This window comes from Calidris pugnax, unplaced genomic scaffold (assembly GCF_001431845.1).
Source record: "Calidris pugnax isolate Ruff unplaced genomic scaffold, ASM143184v1 scaffold63, whole genome shotgun sequence".
In the NCBI taxonomy this organism is placed as follows: Eukaryota; Metazoa; Chordata; class Aves; order Charadriiformes; family Scolopacidae; genus Calidris; species Calidris pugnax.
Window position 1 is genome coordinate 1,121,393 of NW_015090852.1, and position 16,664 is coordinate 1,138,056.

General features: G+C 36.8%; 1 protein-coding gene across 8 annotated transcripts in view; it reads left to right on the top strand.

The window, feature by feature from the left end:
• RALGPS2 (Ral GEF with PH domain and SH3 binding motif 2) overlaps positions 1–16,664 on the top strand; it is a 164,375-nt gene that overhangs the window by 66,860 nt on the left and 80,851 nt on the right. For all 8 annotated transcript variants that reach the window (XM_014943459.1, XM_014943457.1, XM_014943458.1 and 5 more), the window contains 2 exons: positions 5,056–5,139; positions 13,727–13,816. In XM_014943459.1, coding sequence (XP_014798945.1) covers positions 5,056–5,139; positions 13,727–13,816 — 174 coding nt within the window. The remainder of the gene's footprint in view (positions 1–5,055; positions 5,140–13,726; positions 13,817–16,664) is intronic.

A 16,664-nucleotide genomic window follows, 5' to 3' on the forward strand; every position in this document is an offset into this window, starting at 1 on the left:
TGGGGAATGAAGTATTGGTGTTTAGATATGTTCAGCTAGTGCTGGAGATGAAGTATCTAGCTCTCAGTGTTTCTGGATGATAAACACCTTGATTTTGACTATTCTGATCATAATGTTTTAGGTTTCAGCTCTTGATACCTTATGCAATACCTCATCCTGTCCTGTGTTTCCCTAACAGGTTCATATATTTTTATTGGAAAAAGAAAAATGGCTGTAACGGCATCTTGTATTCAAGATGGGTGTGATCTGTGGATATATGTGTGATTTGTGTTCTCTGTTTTGTTTTTCTATAATGCCATATTCCTTTGTGATTGCAGCCTGACTTGAACTGATGTTTTCAGAATCTTCACAGTGATTATAAAAAATGATGAATTTGTTTATTTCTGTGCAATTAGCATTTCTCTGTGGGCATTGTTTTGCACTTTTGAAGGTTTATTTTTTCAATTTATTGTCCACCTTATCTGTAGGGTGGAAGTCTTTTCAGCTCATCAGTCACCTTTAAGACTATCATAAACTATTTCATTGGTAGCAGGCTTTTGTCATGTCACTCTTGTGGCACACTGAAGAATATTTTGCTTCAAGGGGAAAAACCTGCTGAATGTCTTGGTTGTGACTACTGATTCCATCGTCTGTATACCCACAAATATTTTAAAGGCTTTCTTTTGAACTGTGCTTGAAAACATTGTCGTGATTTAACTCTAATGATTTCAGCAAGCTATTTCCCAACCCATGTGGTTTTGTGTAAGTTTTTTGGCTGATTTTTGGTGGTTTGTTTTTTGGTTTTTTTTGTAATCCTTCAAAGAGCCTCCCATTTGATCTTCCTGGCTTTTTTTTCTTGGCATCCTTAGAGTCTTTTTGATTGGCAGAATGTTTATCCTGATCTTCTAATACAATATTTTTTTTTCTGTTTTTAAAGCTCTTTCTCAAAACTTTAAAGCATTTTACCCTTTTATCTGATTCTTTCAAATTGTTTCCTTGTGTGTGCTTGTGTACTTCTTTTTCTAATGTTAAGCATTAGTGCTATGTAGGGTTCGAGTGGAAGTTGAATAAGCTGTGGGTGCTTTTATGCAGTGCCTCATCTCTAGTTATACTGAGCTTCAAAGGACTGGATATTAGAAAATCAAAACACCAATTTAACTAGTGAAGACTTTTCCTAATGACCTGCTGATAAACTCCACTGCTTGAGCTTGATGGTAGTTTATTATTTACAATTTGCTTCCAGCACTGCACAGGATGAGCAGTCAGTTGTGCAACAGCCACAAGGAAGCCAGAGAGTTATACCTAGTGACCATGATCCAATACTCCACACCTCCTAATTTGTTGCTCCTTTAATATTGCCTTCTGTATCTCAGATTATGTTGTGTGAGTGGATTTACAGAAGGTCTCCGGGAGTTGAGAAGAAATGTCAAGAAAGCACATTTAATTTGCTGGTTGTTCTAACTCATTATCGTAAACCATAAAAGGAAAAAGCAGAATAAAATTGAGCTTACCTAAAAGAAAAACTCTGGGAGGGTAGGTGAATATATCTAGAAGGTAATTCCTTTAAAGAAGTCTGTATGTAGAGTATAAGAAACATTCACATGACTTCCTGTTTCATACTCGGGAAAAATCAGACCGGGAGCTTAGTGTAGCCCACAGAACTCAGGATTAAGGTCCTGTGGATCACTTTACATTTAGGGTGAGGCAGAAGCATGGACTTGAACAGTTACCATGGTTTAGGCAGTCCCGAGCTCTCCCTGAGCTTTAAGCAGACCCTATCACTCCAAGTGATACCGAAAACCACCTTTCTTCACCATCAAAAATGCCTGCAAGTTACTTCTGAGAAAACAAAGTAGAAGGAATTACTGTTGCTTTGTTAATTGATAATTAGGGGGTATAGTATAAGAAATGAAGATAATAAAGAATACACTCTACTACATAAACTTCTGTCTATGTGAAAGCAGCTGATGTGCATTTTCATTTCTGGGAACCAAAAAAAGATGGAAGTTCCCCAAGTCAATCATATGTTTTCTATCCATTGCCCATGAATGAGAAGTGGTGTGTTGCTTTTGTGTTTTCTTTTTGCTGTAGTAGTTGTGGATTTCTAGAGAGCGGTACCTGTAAAGCAAAAAGGTAGTCATTGCTCGTTTGTGCTGCTGGTAGCTCTGTTAACGTTAACTAAGTGCCAGATGTCCCCTTGCAGAATGCATTAGCTTGCTTTTATTGGAAAATCTGATTACTTACTTTACATATTTGAATACATTCTCCAAAATTATTTACCCATATGTATTCACATTGAAAATCTTTACTTGGTTATTGCCTTTAACTTCATCCCCTCTGCTTCACTAGGTTAGGCAGTGGGAAAAAAAAAGACACCAACTTGCATATTGAATATTCATCGATACTTGTTCTAAAGTTGTATAATGGTTCCACTATTAATCCTTGCTTTTTTAATCCTTATAATAGGAGGGTTGTTTTAATCCTCCTATTTTTGAAACTTTTGCTTTATATATATAAAAATATATTATATATATAATATATATATATAACGATTTTAATGAGAAGCACAGTCTCTCCATCTGCAATTTAGTACAGGTTATAATTTAAGTGTTCCTGCAGTATTTTGTTAAGGAGAATAAAATTCTATAAATTCAAAAAAGGAATGAAAACCAAAATGAATTATGAAGAAAGTTTAGCTTTTGTATTCTTGATTTGAAATCTTTGTCTTGCACCTCATTTTAAATAAATTACACAAAGTAAGAAATTGGAAGTTGTAGTAATGTAGCTCCTGTGCTTCAGTTGAATGGCAGACTAAGGAAATAATCCTCGTGAATACTTCAGGTTTAAAATTCATGGCAAAAAAAAAAGCAGTTTTAGAGGAAGATCAGGAAAACATACCCCAATTAGGGTAATGGTATAGAAGGCACCATCTCTTTATTAGCGAAGTAGTAGGTATTTTTGTAGAAGAATGACTTCTGAATTCCAATTCAGCAAATTAGTGTGGTTTATTGCAGTAGTGTGTGCGGAGTCAGGTCCATGCTCATTAGAACTGTATCATACTTCTCCCAGGCCAAGTGCAGTGAAGGCAAAAACCTTGGTGGATTCTCTTCTGTTGATGGCATCTTAGGGACGTGGGATGAGCAGTGTTAAGGGTAATGATTTTAGGCAAGCAGGTTGTAGTGAGGGGGAAGAAGGTTGTGAACAACAGTTTTCCCTGAAGCAGCCTGATCAGGTAATGACGCTGAGAAACTGTGGACAGGCAGCAAAGGGAAACTACTTTTATTTTAGTTTCTAGTCAAGAGAAAAGCAAGCTGGCTGTGCAGGGGAGAGAGTTCTTGCAAGCAAGATGGAGAAGCTCTGTATGGGAGGTAGAAAGAAAAGGTTCAAGTTAAAGTAACAAATATAAAAAGGCATTTGCTATGTGCACCTTATTTATATTTCATAGAGTAACTAAAGGGAGGGGAAGAAGGCTTTGTGAAATCTGAAAATTCTGTGCCCCTCCTGTGTCTGTCCCTAAACAGTGGTGTAGATATTGGCTGAAGGCGTTGAAGAATCTGAAGTGGTAGCACAGGTCCCGAGGGTCTGCATAACTGCACCTCGGCACCTCTGTAAAAGGATTTTTGCTGTGTGCTTTTCCAGTCAGGAGCAGGATCTTCTGCTTTGCAGTATCCAGTGCTGTGTACTTTCACTTGAGGACATGGCTAGAGCTGAAGGATTCTCAAATTTGTTGCTGCTAGCAGTTGTCGGGACTGCTTTGTCTGTTACTTCTGCTTTTATGCTGAGCTCCAAGTGCATATAGGAAAAGATGTGCTTTTGGTCTTGACATTTTAGTTGGGACCCCATATACTTTGGAACTATCTCAGCCCCATACCTATCTTCTCTTTACTACACCCATATATTTTCAAGTTCAAGGCAGGGGAGACAAGGAGGAAGTGTTGCCCTCTATGTCAGTGACCAGCTGGAGTGCATGGACCTCTGCCTGGGTGTGGAAGAGGAGTTAACCAGGAGCTTTTGGGTCAGGAATAAAGGGAGGGCAGGGACAGGTGACATTACAGTGGGAATCTGCTACAGGCCACCCAACAAGGAAGACTGTGTAGATGAGGCCCTTTATAGGCAGATAGGAGCAGCCTCACCTTTGCAAGCGTTGGCCATCATGGGGGACTTCAACCGCCCTAATATCTGTCGGAGGGGCATCACAGCAGGGTGTAAGCAATCCAGAAGGTTCCTGCATTGATGATAACTTCCTTTTCCAAGTGATGGAGGAGAGAGCAAGGAGAGGTGCTATACTCTACATGTTGAATCATCTTTTCTCTGTTGTATGGTGGCTGGACATATAGTGTGATACTGGTTTCAGTAGGTAGTTCTTAAGACAGTGATAAAACTGAGAGTGTATCAGAGTGGAAGATGTGGAAAGCAAGCAAGAATAAATAAAAATGAAAGGCTGTACTTTGCTTTTATGCCACTTCAATAATTAAGCTGTCTCTGTATTGTATGTCTCATTGGTACATTTAGTTGCTTATAATTTTAACTAAAACTGCTTTCTTAAAATAAAGTGATAGTAAATACCAAGGAAGATGATGTAGTTGCCCAACTGTTTACTAAGTTTTACAGACAAGTGGCATTGTGACTTTGTAGTTACAAAGTTAATGCTTTTTCAGGCTTTACAAGCAATTTGTTAGATTGTTGAGGCTTACAGTTTTTAGACAAAAGAATATGCTGCTATCCCTATCTGACATTCGCATTTAAAGCAGGATTTTCTGGGGTAACAATATGGATCTTGAATTGTTTGATTCGTTTCTAAATAAGAACTGAATTTAAAAAAAAAAGTCCCCAGTTCAACAAAAGATCAGTTGTAAAAATCTATAATTAAAAAAAAAATCAGAAATAACACTTGTGGAATCTCAATTTACGCAAGAAATCAGAAAAAGTGTAACTATATTTATTACTTCAATGTATTATTTGCTGTTGAGTTATTTTGAGACTTCTAAATTTTGTCTCTCTGTATACTCTAGGCTCTGGACATGTGTTATGCATGAATTTTAAAAAAAAAAAAAAATTTCATTCTTGTTCTCCCAGGAGCTGGCAAGCTGTGGCTGGAACAAGAAAGAGAAATACAGTTCTGCACCAAATGCTGTTGCTTTCACCAGAAGATTCAATCACGTGAGTTATTTTCTTTTTTCCAGTGTCATTACATGTACATACTTAAAAAGTCTGGGGAATTAAGTGTTTTGGCACATTGCTTTTGTTCCTGCTCACAGACGATTACTTGAAAACTTAAAGTATCTGCTATAAGGAGTTCCTCATCTTCAGGATGTACAGAAAGACCAAAACAGTACTGAAGAAATAGTTTCTGGTTTTGTTTTAAATAGCAGTTATTGATGAAACAATGAAAATATTAAGTGATTTTTATTTTTTTTTTTAATTCCCCCCTGGAATGCTGGCTATCCTTTATATAAAGACTGAATCATCCTTACAGGTTAAAGGCTTATTGCCATAGAGCATTTCTGGAGTAGTAATTAGATGTAGTTTCTGTCTGTGCTAGTTGAGTGCCTTTTGCTCCTCGTAGATGGTTTTGTCCCTAGAAATAAGAGCCTTTTGTTGGTATGGTTATCTTTGTAACATCATTATGGGCAAAATTTAAAAATTCCAAATGATTTTACTGTGCTAAACTTGTTACTTGACTCTCTATTTGGCATAACTTTTCAGGCGGTGTATTTGAGATTTATGGCTTTCTTACTTAAAAATTTTTCTGTGTAAAAGAGAAACTTTTAAAATAAGATCAGAATTTTAGCTTTTTCCACTATTAAAGCTGTAATGCTCCAGCTATGTAGTTAGCTAACTAAGTCTCAAAACTGTACTGCTGTTTTTATGTAATGTCATATTTTGTATTTTCAGATGAAGTAATTCTGTGACTCTCATGTCTTCTCTTGTAAATGTTTAATAATGCCTCAAACTTACAAGCTCTATTCCAGACCTGTCTTCTGTGCCCAGTTTCAGTTCTACAGACATTTTTGTTAATCATCTAAAATTCAGAGCAAACCTCTAACCTTTTCAGTTTGTTTTTTTTTTTCCTAACAATTGTTGTATGCTTTCTCATTTTCCATTATTGGTCACATTCAGGATATGACCAAATACTGTTACTTCTCATCAACAGCACTCAAAATAATTCTTAACCTTCTAATGACTGATTCTCACTTTCCATTATTGGTCACATTCAGGATATGACCAAATACTGTTACTTCTCATCAACAGCACTCAAAATAATTCTTAACCTTCTAATGACTGAAATACTTGTCTGGCCATGGGTTTTGGACACTTTCCTGATTCTTCTCTTTAGGGGTAGACAAAAATGTTACACCCCAGACTCCTTGTGACCATGCCATCTGTTGAAATCTGGACATCTGTGGCTTGGGGTTTTGGGTTTGGTTTTTGTGTATCTGGGTGTTGGGGTGTTTTTTCTTTTGCATTTAGCTGAAATTTTCCTTATCTAGCTTTTGAAGTCGCTGCTTTATAGGACTATATATGCAGCCTGAAGTTACTTCCACAGTAAGACTTTTTACAGTGTTCTCACTGATATGCCAGTGATCCCAAAATTTGCTGTCTTGTTTATTCATGTGAGTTATCTCTTCAAAGAAACATTTTGTTTTGCTGAATATTCTGAAATATTTTTGTAGTAAGGGCCATGTTAGGCAGTGTATCTCATCAAGAACCTTGCTTCTCATTTGTTGTCATATAATGTACTAAAGAACCGCAGGAATTGACCAAACAGTCTTCAGGCGCATTAAAGAATTGGTAAAATATGCTTAGTAGCAAGAAGGAAGGAGGGGAAACCTTATCATGGGAGTAGACAGTCAGCTGTCTGCAAACTGACCGTTTGTCATTACTGAACAGCTGTTTAAAATATTTAACCTGTAAAACGTCTTAAGGATGGAGGGAAGAAAGGTTTGCCTTATACAAGTCACTTGAAAAGTAGTTGTTAAAGATCTTAAATGTCTCTAAACTGCTAACTCTGTTGTTAAATAGTGGTTAGAAAAATTCTAAATAGAGTATTTTTATATTAACATATAGGAATTCCATTATACCAGCAAAATCCTGTTAGTTTATTATTGTAATCCCATTTTAAGTCTCCCCTTCTTAGTCATCCTAATGACTTTTTGGGTTTGTGACCATTTTAACTTTTGTAGAGGATGGTTTTTATATTTACTCTGTGGAACATTTGTCAAATCTGTTCACTGGATTATTAATTGATGGGTGATATTCTTGTTTTGTAAAATCCATATAGAACTGGCTATATGGATACAACAAAGGCAATAAGGAGGATAAGATACTAGAAATACTTGCCTTTTAGTAATACCTTTCTTCACAATAGTGGTTCTTCATGATGGTGCTGTTTCTCTGGAGTTGCTAGCTGCTAAAGGGAGCCTTACGTATTTTCGTTACCCCAGCCTGCATGTTAGGTGGTTGTTGCTAGTCACTGGCTATTTCATCTATATTCATTTCTGGTTTCTACTATGCTTCATTTGATTCAAAGAACTGTTATTTTTGGTTGAAAGATAGGTCAATCTGAAAGAAACTATAAAACTAGGTGACTCTTAAAGGTCTGCAGTGTCTTTGAGTGTGTTCTGTGTGTTTCAATGGACTAAAAGACCTATGTTGTTTAAGATTTTTTCATTGTGGTAAAGGAGAACCTTGCATAAAATGCAGCATTGACTGCCTTTCAGCAGTTTTCTATAGAATTTCTTGTACTGCGTCCCTCCCCCTTCCCTTCCCTTTGGCTTTGCATCTGAAGGCCTCGCTAGAAATGATGTCAGAAAGGGACTAAGTCTTATTTATTAACCCTCTCTTTATGTAGCTTATTTTTGGGGAACACTAGAAGGTCAATAAACATGCAAACAGTATAATGGCTTTAAGATTGATGTCATTACAGACAGTCTATGGTTCTCATTGAATGTCATTGTATAGATATTCCATATAGTGGTAGGTACACAAATATTGCCACGTACTTCCTTTCTGTAAGATTTAGGTTTGTAATTAAGTCTCACTTCATTTGTGTGCTTTCTCTACAGCCATAATAGTTGGATGTTGGCCTCTATCAGCTGACAGGTTCCTTCACTGAGAATATCTCTGCTAATAATTTCTTAAGAGCCTTCCTAATACCTTGAAAAACCTGTTTTCTGTTTCTTTAAGCTCCAGCAAAGACTTACCTGTCTGATAGGATCTTTCCCTGGCTTTCATTTCCCTACTGGGTTTCAGGCGTTGCATTGGCTGCTACAGAAGATTCCCTTTCTTTGTTGCCTGTTATTGCTGGTTTTAATTTCTAAAAGAAATACGTTGCCAATAATCTGAATTGTCCTTGGGATACCCCTGAAACAAGGACAGTGGTGAAATCTAGAGTGTGCCTTTGCTGTGTTTGTGGAGTCACCACTGTAATCAAGATAGGCCAGTTTAAAACTCTATTCCATTGATTATCTCTGAAGAAATGAAAAAAGGGCTTTTTTAACAGGCAGACAATTAAGTTCTTGGAGCCATTGCAATTCACTGTTAAATCAGCTGGAATAGGACAAGTCACTTCTCTTTCTGTTTTTCACCTTGTCAGCCCAATCACAGTCAGGTGTTGCAGTGCTTGGGCTGTATTTAAAGCCAAAAGATTTGAAGGCATTTCTAGGTTGTCTTTCATATTTTTTTTTCTTGTTTGTTTCTGTTTTCTTTAAATTTGAAAAACATCGATATAGGAGTTGTAATAGCCTGTAGGAGGAACTCTGCCTTGAAGAGTCAAAGAATAGGTAATGAAGAGGAAACAAATCCAGCTATTTAAAATCTGCTCAGATGCTGGACTTGTTTGCCTCTAACCATTTTTTTTGGGGGTGGGCAGGGGGAAACTGCTGCGTGAAGCTTCAGTGACCAAGAGACATACCATTTGTAAGAAGGTTTTCCAAGAAGTTTGCATCAGCCTTTATCCTGGCACCAAGGAAAGGGATCAGTCTTACCTTCAAAGTATAGTGGGGCAGGAGAGGGGAAGGAAAAGGGACAAGTATTCTTTCAATTGCAGGCTCCTATTCGTGTTAGTACCTCAACTTGTGACTTACTGAGACAGTCCTGTGGCTTACTTGTGGTGTGAGCCTCTGGTTCCAAATGCGTCATTGTGGAGGACTCTTTCATTCCAATAGTAATGTCATACTTGGATTCACCATCCTTTCAGGAGCAGTGAAACTCAAGAATTCCTATGGGATAGACAGTGGCAGCTGGGAATAAGAAGGCACGGTGGAGTAAGCAACTGTCATCTTACTTGTCTGATTTTCCTTTCGGTGTTCAGTTGTACCCCAGGTACTTGCTCATCAGAGTGTAGTTCCTGTTGGACACCTGCCCCACTTACCAAGGGTTTCTAATGCTTAGACCAGAAATAAGTAATCAGGAAAATTGTAGTGACTTCTGGCTATATTGGGCATGAATACATTTCATCAAACTTTTGGTAACCTTTGAAACTTCACTGGGTTTAAATTATGCATTATGCATCTGTCTCTCTTCTTTTTACCCCAACTTGCCAAAAGAAAACCATGAACAGCTCTCACTTTGTAAGTAAAGAGAATATTAAATCACTAACAGCTGCTTCTCAGCAAATTGATCTGCTGATAGCGTTTTGGAAACAGTAATGATTATGTGCAGTTGATTGCAGTCCATGGAGAATGAAGTAGTGTATTTCCAGCATTTGTTATGTGATAATTATATGTGGTGCCTGTAAAAACAGATCGAGTTCAGGGAAGAGAAATCAGTTGAATCATTCAGTGCCAGGATTCTTTTATTCTTGAAGAATATATTGCCACAGGGTACTCCATAGACCTACACATTTACTATTAAGTATTGTTTTTAAGTATGTCATTTCTTTATATATTTTTTTAAACTCTGATCTCTGTCTTTTTTCAGTTTTCTGAAAGTTATATACTTGCATACTACTGTTGTAACTGGTAAGCATGTCAGTGTGCAAAATAGTAATTTTTGCTTCCTTACTAAACCGTTGTTCTCTACCTTTGAAAATAAGCATCTGTCATAAATTTAAAACAGATGAGGATTGTATTTTTTTTTTTAAGATTGCTGTTAGGAATTGATAAGAAAACATTTCACAGTTCATGTAAAGGCAACTTGCCCTGCTGGTTATTAGGTTATCATTATTTAAAACTTCTTTCTTCAGTTTTTTTTATTTAAATGTGGATGGAAACTGTGCTGCCACGGAGCTTAAAGTATTAGAGAAACTTGACAACTAGATTCAGTATATTGGGACAATTTTAAAGCAAAAGATCTCGCTTGAAAAAGGCAAGTTTTATGTTTTACTAACTCTGCGAAACTGTTTGGTGTTGTGGTTTTGGGTTAGTTTGGTTTTTTTTTTAACCAATTGCAACCATTCTGTAGGAGGAGGAGTTTGTCTTGAATATTGTAGTGTCACTGAGTTGCATTGAAGTGTGACAGTGAAATTTTACTAGGATTATCAGAAACTAAAAAATGGGGTGGGGAAGAGGTTAGTGTGCTTCCTTTGGAAACAACAGGAAAAAAAGGGATTCCACCTTAGCTATAATGATGCAAGACCAGTACTGTCTGGTTTATATTACATGCTTTTTCTGTAGGATGTCAGAATGTTTTTAACAGATACTTGGAAGAAGATCCAGAAACTGTATTAAAGAGAGTGTCTCAAATTTGCCTATCTACTAATTAGCGCAGAAAGGACAATTAGTTTTGGAGCCAACAACTGTGAACTTAAAAGCACCAGTATAACCAAATTAGTATTTCAGATAGCTGTGATTAAGGAAAAGATACGTTCAAAAGTTAGGCATGTTTTTTTGGTTGACCTTAGGAGGGAAGAATATAAATGCAGAAATGTATGTCGAGAGTTAAATGCTGTCTTGAACTGGTATCAAAGGCCGTTGATGCCCAAAGGCTGTGATTCCTCTAACTGATTGGTACTGGTGGCACAGTGTGAGAAATAATAACATTTAAACGCAGAGGGAGAGCACTTGAAGCAAAATAACCACAAAATACATATGGAGCAAATATGTATGATTTGCATGAAGAACAAGCCTGGATAAAATAAAAAAGTCACCTGTTGAAGCAAAAGGGCTTATTTAAATTTTTTATTTTTCAATATTTCAATTACATTAGATTATGGTGCTGTCTAAAGGTACTAGTGGATAGACAAGACCAGCCAAAACCTAATGTCAATGCCAGTAAAAACACATCAAAAAGGAGTGGAGGTGGTCGGAGTGGAAATAGTTAAGTGAGTTTAATTCTCTGTCTCCGGCTTACCCTGTCACTGAAGGGACTGGATGGCTCTAAGCTTCGAAGAAACTTTTGCATTTTGTTCTGGTTTGTTTTTCCTGCAAGAGCTTGGAAGTGTTGAGACTGGGGCTGGCTGGGGCTGGGATGGAAACCAGGCTTCCTTGAGTAAACAAGAGCGCTTGTGCGGCACAGTGCTTATGTCACTGTGATACTAATGAACTTCCATAGAAGTCAGGGCCAACATAGTAAATTGGTTGGGTTTTTTTCATCCTTATGAAAATGATTGAGCATTGCTCTGTATTTTGAGCAAGTGTTTCATAGTCTGGCCTACCGCAAGGAGTTTCCTGTTACATCAACGCTCTGTTAACAAAGTTGAGACTGATGAGATTTGGGATTTTAAGGCACAGCAATATGTGTCTTGTCTCTACCTGATTCTTTATGATATGAAAATCGATGTTAAAATTTTAAATTCCCTTGATCTTCAAAGGGAAAGCAGCTCCTTAGAAACTCATTCATCACTCAAGGGAAAAATTGGTTTTCTCAAGCTGTGTAACTACAGCAGATCGTCTAACCAAGGTTTAACTTTTTGGACAATGTCAAATATTTTAGTATTTATGTATTCAGTACTGATGTATTTTATAGTAATGCTTTTTGCACAGAAACATTTTTTTTATTTGTCAGGGTAACACGGTTTATCTGGAGATACTTTGTTTAAAAAAAAAAAAGGAAAAAGAAAAATGAGCTCTGTGGCGAATTCTTTCCTGGCTAATACAGCCTTACACAAACAGACCAAGGGAAAGCAGTTGTTATGCAAGATGTTTGTGGGTTTTTTGTTGTTTTTTTTGTAGTTCTTCCATTTTCCAGTTCCAAAGAGCTGTTGTGTTTTAACATCCCAGTTCTCATCAGGACATTGTAACTTCACTGAAAATGTAATAATTTTGGAGGAGCAGATCTTCTTGTGCTGTTCTGTATAATGAGCTGTCATACTGTATAAAGTGAAACTGGTTAAATAAGATATTTTTTAATTGAAAATTTGGGCAGGAACCTGAATATATATGCAATGTTAGTTTACAAGAGGTAGTTTAGCATCACTCTTAAAAATCAAAGCAGCATGACAGGTTGAAAGATGTTTATGTATGAGAGCATACATTTCATAGACTATTGTCAGTAGTTTTGTAAACAGCAGCCTTGCTCTATCTTACTAATTGTTTGTTTTTTCCTAGCTTGTAGTGAGTACATGCATAACAGTTACAGTATTTGTTACCATTTGCTAATTCTTTGCTACTGTTTTATTACGGTTATGAAGATGTTTGCAGGCAGAGGGTAGGGAGGAGAAGAGATTAGAATTTAGACCTGTTAATAAAGCATTTTCGAAGTATACAGCTTTTATGAGGCATTCATGTAGCTACAAAACACAGCAACCATCCTTCATACTGTACTGAATGTAATGGTGATCTTTATACAACAGTGAAGTTATTCCTATAAAACTTAACAGATAAGTACGGTAGTGTGTTGTGTATTAGCAGTTAATCGATGTAGCCAGCAATAAAAGTACAAACTATAAACTCTAGGTTATAGCAAAGGCTTCCTACTTTATGTTCCAATTTTGTTCAGGTGGTACCTGTCTGATTATTATTTTTATTTGGAGGTGTTGAGAGTTTGGAAATGTCAGTGAACTGTAGTTGAAGTTGTTAAGCTCATCTGAGAGTTGCGTAATGCAGCTTTGAAGCTATGGAAAAGCAAAATCAAAGGATAGAACTAGATTTCAGTTTTTATATTCCTTCATTTTGTAGACTCTCTTCATAAAATTTCTTCATGATTTTATTTTAATGGGAGAACATGGAAGTTTGAGAGTATTACCATTTGCTTTGGGTCTGTGAAGTCTCATCTTCAAACTCAGCCTGAAAATGAGTCTGTTTGCATAGATTGTACATAACTGATTCTGCTGAGGGTTTTTTTTTTTTGAGATATACTGGCAGCAGAAGGTTTTTCCTCATTAGAAAAACAGATCTCAATGTCTTTGTATGCAACTAACTGATCTGACAGATTTTAGACAAGTTCTAGCCACCCACACGCTTATTGAGGAAAGCAGGCACCGGAACATGCACTCTCCAACAAAATAGTGGAGTGCGTGGCTACCAGTTATGGAAGATAAAAGATTAAATTCTAAATACAAGTTGGATTTATTCATTTGATTTAAACAAAAAAAAAAAAGTGTGACCATGTAATGGTGGAAGGCATCTTGAGTAAGAATGAGCAGAAAAACAAAGCAAAACACTTTGAAGAAGTTTTTTAGTATTATCTGGGATATATTGGTTGGGATTTTATAGTATAAGCATTTGTATCTTCTAGTATATACTCAGCTTTATAGATGGAAATGGAATGCTTGTGAGACTTCTAATATATTACTTATGAAATAAAAGTATTAAAAGTGTAATGTTGAAGTTCTGTATTTTAAAAAGGCAAATTTTCTTTTTTCTAGGTAAGCTTCTGGGTTGTTAGAGAGATTCTACATGCACAAACTTTAAAAATAAGAGCTGAGGTTTTGAGCCACTATATTAAAACTGCAAAGGTAAGAATTTAGATTGGGGTGTGTGTTTTGGGATTCACCATGATGAAAGCTCTTATACTTATGTTGGTCAGTTCAAAAATACACATGGGTAAATATTTATCTGATACCTGATTTAGCTGTGGTTGTATCTGTTGACATGAATAGCTGTTTGACTTCTGCATGTAACAAAGTTGTCAGAAATAGTGACAGGCCAAAGTTCTAAAATGGAAGTCTTTGTTTACAAAAAATAGCTTAACTAAGGAAATGCAAAGATGCCTTATTTCAAATATTTTTATTAGATAGTATAATTGACCAGATGTGTCCTCTAAAAAACAAAATGCTATGTGTAGAATCAGTTCAAACAGTATCAGTGGGAACAGAAATAGTCTGTTTTTACTATTGGAAGAAAAGGATCTGTTATCTATTGTTCAATTGTGGCATGAATAATGTCAGCTTAATAAATATTGTTAAAAAAATATACCTGAACTCAGAAAAAAAATTTAAATTTCTCATCCTGTGATATCTTCCTGAAAACCTTTACGACTGACTCATAAGAAAAGCATCAGCAAATTTTGAATTTTCACTTGTGTAGGTGAACCACAGTCCTGGCCCTTCAAACAGAATGAAGAATTAACTTCTTCATTGTAGTGTGAAGGGAGGGATGTTTTTCAAGTTTTTGCTGTCAGATGGTGGCTGTTACTACAGCTAACTTCTGTGACCACCTTAGATTACCTGCAAAAAAAATGTAAAATTTTTAATTACCTTGTTATTAATTTTGCAAATGCATTCTTTGTCTTGATATGCACTTTTTTAAAAAATGAAGTAATATTTTACTTCTACGGGATTTGACTATAAATTTTGGACAAAGCAAGCTAATTTTGGAAGATTCCACAGGCTTTGCTCAGTAATCATGTTGTGGTTGTAAACGGTTAAGGATCTCTTGTAAATATCCTTTAATATCTGGTGAGTTAATGTATCTTCATCTCATGTATTTTTAAAACTTGGTTCTTGTTGGCTTGGGTTTTACGTTTGAAATACAAACATACAGAAATTTGCCTCACGATCCATGTCCCTCCATAGAAGGGGGGATGTTCACCTGTCTGGTCATAGTGCAGAACTGATCTTGGAAGCCAAGTGGGGTCAGATTTGGTTAGTACTTGGAGGGGACTTGCCGATGCTGGGTGTTGAAGGCTCTGTTTTGGGCCCAGCACCCTGAATGTGCCTGGTCTCATCAGTGGACTGCAGAGAGCAGTGTCTGCTGAAATGTTGCTGGTATTGACAGTTATGTGCTCTAACAATTATTTAGTTGAGCTTGGCTTACCTTGTGAATTGTAAATGTAACAATTACCAAACCCAAGAAACTATATATGGGGTGTTTTTTATATCTGTTCATTTAATTACTGTATCTGTTATCTTGGCTTTGCTTAAATATGGCTGCTAACATGAAGTTACTGCAGTTAGTACCATTTGAAGGATTTTCTATTTATACCAGAGGTCACACTAATTAACTTTTCTTCAGAGAATCTGTAAATCCACTCTACAGTGAATTCTTTGTGCTGACAACTCTATCTATTGTATAGCTAGCAGTCCTTTAATGGTATCTCATACTATATTGCTTTACACATGAACTAATTGGACTTAATAATTGCATTCCCCTGAAGTTCCCAGGCTATCCTGATTGGTTATAAGACTTCTGTTTCAATGCTGGCAGCAGCTACGAAAGCCCTTTTTTCATTTTTAATCAGCTACGCTGGCCTTTGGGGCAGTGAACTTTTATTACCTTGTTTGGGGATGTGTGGGAGGGCGGGGGAAGGATTATCCTGTGAGTGGAGGGACATACACCACCAGTACTATTTGGAAGAATAGCCGAACTATGGTATATGGTAAATATCCACTCCCACATCTCACCCCACAAAATATTAATTGCCCTTTGCACATGGGCACATCCTCCCAAAAGAGGATTAGGAAAGGGAATTACTTCTTCAATAGGTGTGGACAGACTCTTGTTCGTCAGTAGACGTGCTGGAATCACGGCGTTCTGGGCACTGAGACTGAAAGTGCTACTAGGGTGGCCTGACAGTATGCATTAAATGTGGAATTTCTGAGTAATACCTATGAGGGCTTCACTCTATAAAAGGCTGTTAGATTCCTGCCAGTGTGTTAAGTGGAGAAAGAATCGTTTGCCCTGTTCCAAAACTATTAGGCAGAAAACTATCTTTGCAGTATTGCTTTCGGCCTTCCAAATATATAACATCTCCTCTGATATCCAGCATTTATTCAGAATCAAGTTAGGCCAACCTTTTTTTCCTGTTTAGGCCCCCTAATCAAGAAAACTTGGGTAGACTGAGTTTCAAGGAGGAAAAAAGACCATTTCTTGAACAGCAAGGGTTCCTTCTATTATTGTCTCATTTCTAACTGGAATCCTAGCTTACCTTGGTGAATTTTCCCGAACAGATTAAACAGGATTTGCAATACTGGGATTGAGTATCCATTTGGCTTTATCAAAGTCTTTTTGTTAGGGGTAAAACTTCAGTTTGTGTGCTCTCCACCAAAAGTTCCTGAATGTAGTTTAGATCTCTGGATGCTTGTAGTGATTGGAATAATTGATGTTGTAGAAGAGCTTCTCAGTTTGTGTGCTCTCCACCAAAAGTAGTTCAGATCTCTGGGTGCTTGTAGCGATTGGAATAATTGATGTTGTAGAAGAGCTTAAGGAACAGCATTTTCTTCTGGACCATTTTTAATCTTTTGTGACACTAGTAGCAGTAGTTAGATGGCCAAGGCAGATTGATGGTTTTGGAGATGGAAAGAAAAAAAAGAGGAGAGGAAAATTCCAAATATGTGAGAAAATGTAGTTAAGCACAGTGTTCCG